The sequence below is a fragment of the Chrysochloris asiatica genome, unplaced genomic scaffold, assembly GCF_000296735.1.
Source record: "Chrysochloris asiatica unplaced genomic scaffold, ChrAsi1.0 scaffold00043, whole genome shotgun sequence".
Classification (NCBI taxonomy): Eukaryota; Metazoa; Chordata; class Mammalia; order Afrosoricida; family Chrysochloridae; genus Chrysochloris; species Chrysochloris asiatica.
The window spans coordinates 14,356,876-14,367,626 of record NW_006408561.1 but is presented as its reverse complement, the minus strand read 5'-3'; the positions used below and the strand labels follow the sequence as shown (position 1 = coordinate 14,367,626).

The following is a 10,751-nucleotide window of genomic DNA, read 5'->3' as shown; positions in this document are numbered from 1 at the left end:
GGGAGATATGGTACACACGATGAGGTTCTCACTGTGAGAAATAAATTTTCAAGATGGGCCATCTTATACAATAAGGGGGTCCAGGAAATTGCTAGATCAGACATAGATTGTTGATTAACATAGCAACAGTGGTCTATGCATCTGGGGTATGAGAAGTGGGGTGAACTGGGGGAGGGGGAAAGAACCTGTTCAATGACTAGGAACTTTAAATAAGAATGCTACCATCAAGGGAAAGTAGGTGTCCGGTTGTTAACCCCATAGTCAGTCAATGAGGAACGTCAGGAGGGACTTTCTCGAGCTAGGAGAATAAAATGTTTTGCAAAATGTTCACACAGCACATCTGCCTGTGTCTTATGGGTTTGGTGTCCGATTTTGCAAAATTGGATTAAAAAGCCTCACTCTTGCTAAAATTAGTACAGATTGGAGTGCTTGAGCATTTGTCGGTAAGCACTAGTGATAACTCATTAGTGACCTCATAATCAACAGTATACCGGGTATCCACAAGATTTCTTATAAATTTAGAGGACCATCCAGGATTTTCTGCCCACTTGGCGCAGCAGCCCTGATGGGAAAGGAGATGCGTCCACCTGGTTTCGGTGGCCTGCTCTGCAAGGGTGATCCCTCCCAGCAAGAGCCAGAAAAAGACCCAAGACTTAAAAGAGAATTAGGGAGAGAGAAAGAGAGAGAGAGAGAGAGAGAGAGAGAGATGTGAAGGACCGAGAACAGACTAACCATGGCAATCAGGCAATCCCGAGCACTTACAGTTTTTCTTTTTGAAAATTGAACATATTTCTTATTATGTTTATCTGACAAGTGATAATTATGTTTTACCTCAAAATTCCACCAAAAAATAGAAGATTCAACATCATCATTTAAAAGAAAAAAAAACTTTTAAGGACTATATAGTTTTTTTTAAGTTGGTATTTATTTCTTACCAGACAGAGCTGTCAAATTTGCATTTTTGATAAAAACTTCAGTTATTCCAAGAGCCTTCAAAATATCTTTTAGATCAATTTCCTGCTCCACTGTGAACCTGGAGAACATATAGAGGAAACATTTAGCTGCAGCAATTTAAATATCAATCACCTAGAAAAGGAATAAAATGTTAGATGGCTTGATTTTAAAAGTGTTGATTTATCATCTGTAAATTATGCTAAAACTGTCTTTTCACTGCAAGTAACATTTGATTGTGCTTATAAAAAGAGGTGCCACCAAAGAGAATAACAGAAAAAATAAAAACAAGTTAAATTCTTAAATGAGAACTATATATAATAGGCAGCAAACAATAATGTATGGTGAAATAAGTGAGTTTTGAAGTCAAGAATTACTGTTGTATGACTATGTGAGACTTGTATAAGAGTTGTCTTCAAAACTGTTTGACCTAGTAAGTAGTATATATAAATATATATATTTTTTAAGCCCACAATCATACATTTACCTCGGGTATTTCAATCTCCTCTTAGTATCCTGGTCAATTTATGCTGCCCCATGTTGTTGTTGTTGCCAAGTGCCATCGAGTTGATTCCGACCCATAGCGACCCTGTATAAGGTTTCCGAGGAGCAGCTAGTGAGCGTGAACTGCCCACCTTGCAGTTCAAATGGCTTTGCAGTCTGGCGCATTAAACAACAGTGCCACACCAGGACTTCCATAGAAAGAGCTAAATCATGCTTATGTTCTACTGCAGAATAAATAAATTCAGCGTCTCAATTCTCATATAACTCAGTGAAAGAATAACATAAAATCAACTCCATTAAGACAATACATCCACATGGTTGTATAAACATCAAGGACACAACCTGTTCTCATGGAAATATCACAGAAAACCTTTGAACTAATCAAAGTGAGTTAGTTCCTACATCTGTAAAACTATTCACTTTTATAATTATAGATTTTTTTTTTTTTTTTAAAAGAAAAGCATACTAGATCTTTTTGTTCTAGTGAACCCCATTCATTATTATACATAACTGCCGGTCACTTTTATAACAACAAATATCTTTAAAAATTAAATGGCAATGGGAACCATAAGAGCCAGGTCATAAATGGAGTATTCCTTTTTAAAAGTGGTTTCTATAGACAGCTGGATTGATCCTCAATTGGAAAGTCCCCCAAAGCAATGAATTGCCTCACCATTCTATTGCTTTAGTGAAAGATCTAGATCAAACATGACTGTATTAGCCAACAAATACATGTTTTAAAGCAAATACTACACTTTTTGTTTATAAATGAAAACAACTGGTTTAAACTAAATGCTTCCTTTTTTGTAAGCTGCCTCCTCCTGATCAATACAGATCATAAGTATAAATTTTTAGACAATAGCTTGTGTTCTTAAAAGAGCTAAGTCTATGATAGACCTAAATAACATAGCATCATTTAAATGGAAAGGAAAAAATGATTGCTTATATGGAGGTTTTTATATACCAGGCATTGTTCTAAGAGTACAGACAATAAATTGATTTAAATATCACTCTTGCCCTTTGAGGCAGCTATTATTACCATCCACAGTTAATAGAAGAATCGGAGACACAGAAAGATGAAATACCTTAACCAAGGTCACTGAGCTAACGAGTGGCTGAGCAGAGATCTGGATTCAGGCAGTATTATGTATATCCTGACCTTCCTAAATATAAAAGTGAAGGAAGATATTAGTAGGGGATTCTTAAAAGCAAGTTGAGTTTTGGGGTGTTTTTTCCCCACATTTTTGAGGTTGGTTGGTCAGGTGAGGATGACTAATTTAGCTAGGTGAACTTGGGCAAAATCCTTAATTTCTGATCCTCAGTTTGGGCATGAGGAAAATGGCAAAAATAATATTACTTCACAATATTGTTGAGAGGGTTAAATGAGGTTTCTAAAGGCTTTAGAACTTTGCTGGCATCTCAGAAGCATGCAATAAAGGACAGATAATATTAATATTATATTTAGTATGTTTAATATGCCACATTATTAAAGACTCTAAGATATTGTATATTTACATTTAATAATATTGGAGTGGAAGCCTGATGTGAAGCTGTAGGGTAAGCACTGGATTACTAACCACACACTAAGCAATTCAAAACTGCCAGCTGCTCCTAGGGTCGTTACTGAGTTGAAACTGAGTGACGGCGCTAAGCAGCAACAGCAGTGTTGAAGTAATTTGCTTAAATGTCTATATTAATCTCTGCTAAACAAGGAAAACCCTCAGCAAGATGGACTGACATAACAGCCGCCACAACAACTCAAATAATGCTCGTGAATGTAGCAAAATACTGTTGTTGTTTGTTGATGTTTGTTGTGGAGTCGCTTCCGACTCATAGTGACCCTGTACAGGGTTTCCAAGGCTGTAAATCTTTACGGGAGCAGAACTGCTGGTTGTTTCGAACTGCTGACCCTGAGGTTCGCAGCCCGATTCATAACCACTACGCTGCCAGAGCTCCTTAGCAATATAGTCGGCAATTCTAAATCTGTTCTATTAGGCCAGTCAAAAAAGTACTGCTACTAAATAATTATTGTCGCTGCGAAGTGCCATCTAGTCGCTTCCTACTCATAGTGACCCTGTATAGGGTTTCCAAGGAGCAGCTGGTGAGCTTGAACCACTGACCTGGCAGTTCAAACCGGCTTTGCAGTCCAGCAAATTAACCCATAATAAAAACCTTTATAAAACAAAGATTCTAAATGTGACACTATTGTTTCTCAATGAAATTTCTGACTAGGTCTATATATATATATATATATATTTTTTTTTTTTTTTTAATGTTTTATTGTGAATTATGTGATAGTTTACATGGGAGAACATTAACTTTACATTCACCCTATCATAAATCATTTCATTGCCATGGTTACAATACCCTCCATGCATCATCAACTAACCAAAGTGTATACCCTGCAAGCCTTCCCCATGGTAGTCAGCACACAGCCACTCTCCCTTTCTGGGTCTAGAGTCCCCAGCTGCTCCATCTCTCCACATCATCATCTCTGCCTCCATCTCTGGTGTCACTGCTTCTCTGGGTAGGATCCTGCTCTCTGCTCTTCTCCCTTGATAGTCGCAGGGACCTCTGCTCCTAGACTGCGAACTCAATCACTCCACTCCTTTTGCTACAAAACGTCTACTTTTACATTTCCAACCCTCACAATCAGTCCTGATAAAAATTATTCACTATTGTATCACAAGAGACCTATCCACATCTCCTTTCATCAGCCCCACCCAGACAGATTGTATACAACTCAATGGAGATTCTACCTTCCTCCACACCCTCTGGATCTAGGTCTATATACTTTTAAAGAGGTATTTCCATCTCTCTCACTCTCCCGCAGTCAGATGTATCTTGGCTGAAAGCACAGAATACTAGAAAGATATTTGCCTGTGCTTTATTAACTATACAAAGGTTTTCGATTGTGTGGATCATGACAAGCTATGGAGAACACGAGGGAGAATGAGTATTCTGGACACTGAATTGTACTCCTGAGGAACATGTACATACACCAAATAGTCGTTTTAACAGAACAAGGGGACACTTAATGGTTTAAAATCAGGAAAGGTGTGCACCAGGGTTGTAGTCTTTCACCATACTTATTCAATCTGTATGCTAAGCAAATAATCCAAGAAGCAAGATACATGAAACTGAGATGCTATATCAACAGAATCATTTCAAGACAGCAGAACGGCTAGAAAATAGAAAACCACTTCATATCCTTTGATTTCCAGAACTGGAATAATAAATGACAGAGACTACAAACATCACAGTGGAAAAATACATCTATATTCCAAACACTAAGATGCTTGATATTTATTGTAGAAAAAGTTTCCTTTTACCTAAGCTATAATCAGTACAGAGCTCTGGTAGCGTAATGGTTATGAATCAGGCTGCGAACCTCCGGGTCAGCAGTTCGAAACTACCAGCTGTTCCGCGGGAGAAAGATGAGGCTTTTTGCTCCTGTAAAGATTTACAGCCTCAGAAACCCTGTACAGGGTCGCTATGAGTCGGAACCAACTCCATGGCACATAACAACAATAATCAGTGAATATTAAAAACAAAAGTGTACAATGAAAGAAATATTATTTAGGCTAGCCAGGGATTTTGTTGTTGTTGTTGTTTGTTGTTTTTAAATCCTATTTACAGAATATTATATATAAAGCTATCCATAGAATTAACACAATATGAATACTAGAACTTAAAATGTACAGCAAAAAATAAACACTAATAGTACTTACTAATAGATAATATCTGTGTCATTTGAAGTTGTCAACACTTCTTTTTCCTTGGATCCACAATATTCTATGAAAAACTTTGCTCTAAATTACTTTTCATATTATCTATAAAAATATATACCATCTAAATATATATTATCTGAAAAGACTATGTTGTTGTTAAGTGTTATTGGGTCAGTTCCAACTCATAGCAATCCTATATATTGTTTCCGAGGAGCAGCTGGTAACTTAGAATGGCCAACTACATATATATCCATATTCTGTGCTATCTGATTGATTCTGACTCATAGAGACCCTATAAGACAATCTAGAACTGCTCGGTAGCATTTCCAAGATGACTACATCTATCTCCTGCAAAGCAGCTGGTTGGTTTTTATTTTCTATATATCAGCCAAACTATTTTTGCTATTAGGAATCAACTGAAAGAAGAGAAATTTGGTAATTTCATTTACATATTATAGATACACAATTGTACGTAAAACATGTGGTATTGCACTTGATTTGGAAATATATAGATGTAGCAATCTTATCCTCTGCCTGAATGTTCTTGTTATTGTTGTTAGGTGCCATCAAGTCATTACCGACTCATAGTGACCCTAAGCACAACAGAACAAAACACTACCCAGTCCTGGGTCAATCTCATATTTGTTGCTATGAGTGAGCCCATTACTGCTGCCACTATGTCAATCTACTGTGTTGGGGGGCGGGGTCCTTCCTTTTTATTTTCCCAACCCCCTCCCCCTTAACCAAACATGGTATCTTTCTCTAAGGACTGGTCCTCCTGATTATATGTCCGAAGTCTGGCCATCCTGGCTTCCAAGGAGCACTCTGGCTGTATTTCTTCCAACACAGATGTACTTGTTCTTTTGGCAATCCAGTACTTTCAGTATTCTCCTCCAACACCATAACTCAAATGCATCAATTCTTCTATGGGCTTCCTTATTTATCTAACTTTCACATGCATATGAGATTTTTTTAAATATCATGGCTTGGATCAGTCATCAAACTGACGTGTTTGCTCTTCAACATGTTAAACAGGGATTGTGCAGCAGATTTGCCTAATGCAGTATGTCATTTGATTTCTTGACTGCTGCTTCCATGAATGTTAATGGTTGATCCAAGCAAAATGAAGTCTTTGATAACTTCAACTTTTTCTCCATTTATATAGATATTATTTATTGATCCAGTGGTGAGGATTTTTGTTTTCTTTACATCAGTGACTAGTCCTTAGAAAAGGTCATCTTGCTTGGTAGAGTCTGAGGGTCAGCGAAAAAGAGAAAGACCCTCAATAAGATGGATTGACACAGTGGCAGCAACAGTGGATTCAAACATACCAACCTTGAGGATGGCACATTCTGTGGTGCATAAGGTCACTGTAAGCTGGAAATGACACGACAACACCTAACAACAACAATATAGTTATTTAGTGTTGGTATAACAGAAATACCACGAGACTCTAAGAAACAGAATTTTTTTCTCTCACAGGTTAGGAGCTAGAAGTCCATATGCAGAGCACCATTTCTAGGTGAAGGCTTTCCCTTTCTTTGTTGGCTCTGGACAAAAGTCCTCAACTCCTCTAGTCCCAGCATTCCTTGGAAATCTTCATGCATCTCGGCATCAACCTTTTCCTGGATCTAGGAACTTTACAATCTACTCCACACTTGGCTCTTCTTCTTGGTGGTAATAAGTCCCTCTCTTAGTCTGCTCACAGCTCTCTCCTTTTCTCTCTTATAAGGTAAAAGATGTCACAAGCCACACTCCTGGGAAACTCCCTTACATGGGATAAGGTTGTGATAGGATTATGCATATTGCAGCCCATTCTTAACCCTAATATTTTTGATTACATCAGATCACATCAAGAAGTATTATCACATAGTTGACACATTGCATCATTGCATAAGTGACAAACAATTAAGAACTGCAATCCAATAAAGTTGACACATATTTTATGGGGACACAATTCAATCTCTTGATGGCAACTGGGTTTACAAAGTTGTAATCTTTTCAAAAGGAGACCATCAGGCCTTTCCACCTGCTGAGCCTCAGGTGGATTTGATGATCTTTTGGTTAGCAGCCAAGCACTTAACCACTGTGCTACCAAGGTTCATTTCAATACCAAGCATAATACAAAGTAAAGGAACAGAACAAGAATGTGGCAAAATTATAGAAATATAAAGTTGCCTTTTCAGTGTAATAACTTTATATGAAGAAAAGAATACAAACCATTGAACAATGAGTAAATATAGAATGCAGGTATTAGAAAAATTTAACCTTGGCTAAACTTGGGTTGCATTAAGTCATTACGTTTACTGAACATTGTTGTTGTTGTTAGGTGCCATCGAATCGGTACTAACTCATAGCGACTTTATGCACAGCAGAACAAAACACTTTGTTTTGTTCTGGGCCAACCTCACTACAGTTGCCACGCTTGAGTCCATCGATGCTGCCACTTGGCCAAACTATTTCATTGGGGATCTTCCTCTTTTCCTCTGACCCTCCACCTTACCAAACATGACATCCTTCTCCAGCAACTGGTCCCTCCTGATAATATGTCCAAAGTGTGAGAGACCAAGTTTGGCCATCTTGGCCTCCAAGGAGCACTCTGGCTGCACTTCTTCCAAAATGAATACATTGGTCCTTTTGGTAGCCCATGGCACTCCTCCAACACCATAACAACTCAAAAGCATCAATTCTTCTACGGTCTTCCTTATTCATTGTCCAGCTATTGCATGCATATGAGGTGATTGAAAATACCATGGCTTGGGTCAGGCGCACCTTAGTCCTCAAGCTGACATCTTTGCTCTTCAACATTTTAAAAAGGTCTTGTGCAGCAGATTTGCCTAATGCAATATGTCATTAGATTTCTTGACTGCTGCTTCTGTGAGTGTTGATAGTTGATCAAAGAAGAATGAAGTCCTTTACAACTTCAATCTTGTCTCCATTGATAAGAATGTTGTTTATTGGTCCAGTGGTGAGGATTTTTGTTTCCTTTACATTGAGATGTAATCCATACTGAAGGTTGTGCTCTTTGATCTTCGTCAGTAAATGTGTTAAGTCCTCTTCACTTTCAGCAAGCAAGGTTGTATCATCTGCATATCACAGATTGTTAATGAGTTTTCCTCCAAACCTGATGCCTCCAAACATGAGGTTGATGCAGGACTGAGCAGTGTTTCTGTTGTGCATAGGGTTGCTATGAGTCTATACAGACTCAATGGTCCCTAACAACAACAGCAACCATGAGTTGGATCTGACTTAACAGCAGTTATAACAAAAACAATTCTGTAAAACTTTTTGGTGACACAAATTGTTAAGTTCTTGGCTAGTAACTAAAAGGCTGGTACCTTTAGTATACTAAGAGTCACATGGAAAGGAAGACCTACCTATTTACTTCTAATAGACCACAGCCTTTGAAAATGCTATGAAGCACAATTCTAATCTGATATATATGGGATCTCCATGATTTGTAATCAAATTGACGGTGAGTGATTTGGTGTTTAATTTTTTTTTTTCCATTGATGCCTACTGACTCTTAAGTAGTTGATAATAATAATCAGTTAAAAAAGGAAACCAAATTAATGAATCTTATCTAGTTATTTAGACACTCTATTGACCTATTTAGCTTTTCACTTTGTGGGAGAAAGATGTGCCAGTCTGCTTCTGGGACTGTTGGAATTGATTTGACAACAATGAGCTTTGCTTTGCTTTTTATATCTATGCATTAGCCATGCAAAGGAGAGTTCATAAAAGTCCTGGAGAACTGGATGTGTGATGATGAACTATGCCTAGTGTAGTAACAGACATTAATAGGAGCAAGCAAGCTAAACTATTTCATAATTGAAAAACATCTCTCAGAAAATGCAAGTGTCCTTTTCTTCTGCTGCCACATTCCATTTCTGAGTGGACAAAACCTGAATGCCACATTATTCTAGTGAGTATATATGGTTGATTTAGAATATATAATATTTATTAAGCTAGCATTCATTTACCATAGTATCAAAATATTTCTAAATAATTTTGCAACTGTATATATAAGAAGTATTTGGTTATTCTGTACTAAATTAACTAAATTTAATAAGAGAAACAGTAACAGTATACTGAATTCTCAGGTTATCAAAATGTATTCCTATAAGCTGAAAGTAAAAAAAAATAAACTGACAGAAGGTCACTAGATGAGAACTAACATGAACTAAATATTAGAGAAGTTAGGTCTGATTTAGATATGAATTAAAATTTTACATTTACTTTATAATGTTCAAAAGTAATTTGGGGAGGGAGTTAACATGTGATGTGTACATACTAGGTATCTAGAAGTCAATTATCATGTATAACAAAAACATGGCTTTGTTAGTTATTCACTGGTTACCTCTCCAAAAATAGACTTACAGTGGCATATTATTATAAATGTATTATCATGGAAAGTTATACAAGTTCAATATTTTAAGCCAAAAAAAAAAAAAAACCCAATCATTTATGTTACGTTTACCTTCATATTTGTATGTAGACTAAGAAAAGTATCATTATACATTAGATAATGTTGTAGGTGTTGTTAAGTGCTATGGAGTCAATTCTGACTCATATGGACCCTGTATAGGGTTTCCAAAGAGAGGCTGGTGGGTTTGAACCTACGATCTTGCAACGACCTTGCAGTTAGGAGTCTAATGTGTATCCTGCAGTACTACATCAGGACTCCATGTTGTTGTCGTTAAGTGCCTTTGAGTCAGTTCCAACCCACAGCAACCCTGTATAAGGTTTCTGAGGCTTTTTTTTTTTTTTGAAAAGCCTCATCATTCTCCTATCGAACAGCTGGTGGGCTCAAACCACAGACCTTATGATTTCTAGTGCCGGGTTTATACTACAGAGCCACCCTCTATGACTCTGAGAACAGAAGAACGAGATGGTGCTCAGCTATCACTACCAACTGCTCTGAAAGGGATCACATTAGAAGGTTCTGAATAGAGTGGGAAAATAATGTGAAACAAAACTCAAAGTTATAAAGAAGTTCAGACTTACTGACCATATGAAGACTGGTGGAGCACCTGGTAATTTTAGGAATTTTTCAGGTATGGAACTAAACACCCTATAGTAATATAAACACATTTATGTTACGTTGTTGTTGTTACTGCTGTCAAGTCGATTCTGACTCATAGTGACCCTGTATAGGGTATCTAAGGAGTGGCTAGTGGGTTTGAACCACCAAACTTCTGTTCTGCAATTTAGTGCTTATCCTACAGTACCACACCAGGACTCTAACATATAAAGATATAACGTAGCTTTGTAGTACTATAAATTTATAACATAACCTTGGTGGTGGTGGTGGTTGTATGTCATTGACTTGGTTCTGACTCATAGCGATCCTGTATAGGGTTTTGAAGGATCTAACTATTTACGGGAGCAGAAAGGCTCATTTTTGTGCCATGGAGCAGTTGGTAGATTTGAACTATTGACCTTACAGTTAGCAGCTCAGCTCAAAATCCACTATGCTACCAGGGCTCCTTAATGTAACCTTATAGTATATAAATATTTAATATAACTTAATAGTAATAAGGAGCTCTGGTAGCGTAGTGGTTA

At 37.3% G+C, this 10,751-nt stretch overlaps 1 protein-coding gene across 1 annotated transcript in view; it reads right to left on the bottom strand.

The window, feature by feature from the left end:
* SERPINI1 (serpin peptidase inhibitor, clade I (neuroserpin), member 1) overlaps positions 1-10,751 on the bottom strand; it is a 115,623-nt gene that overhangs the window by 27,152 nt on the left and 77,720 nt on the right. The window contains exon 6 of the mRNA XM_006861806.1: positions 936-1,033. Coding sequence (XP_006861868.1) covers positions 936-1,033 — 98 coding nt within the window. The remainder of the gene's footprint in view (positions 1-935; positions 1,034-10,751) is intronic.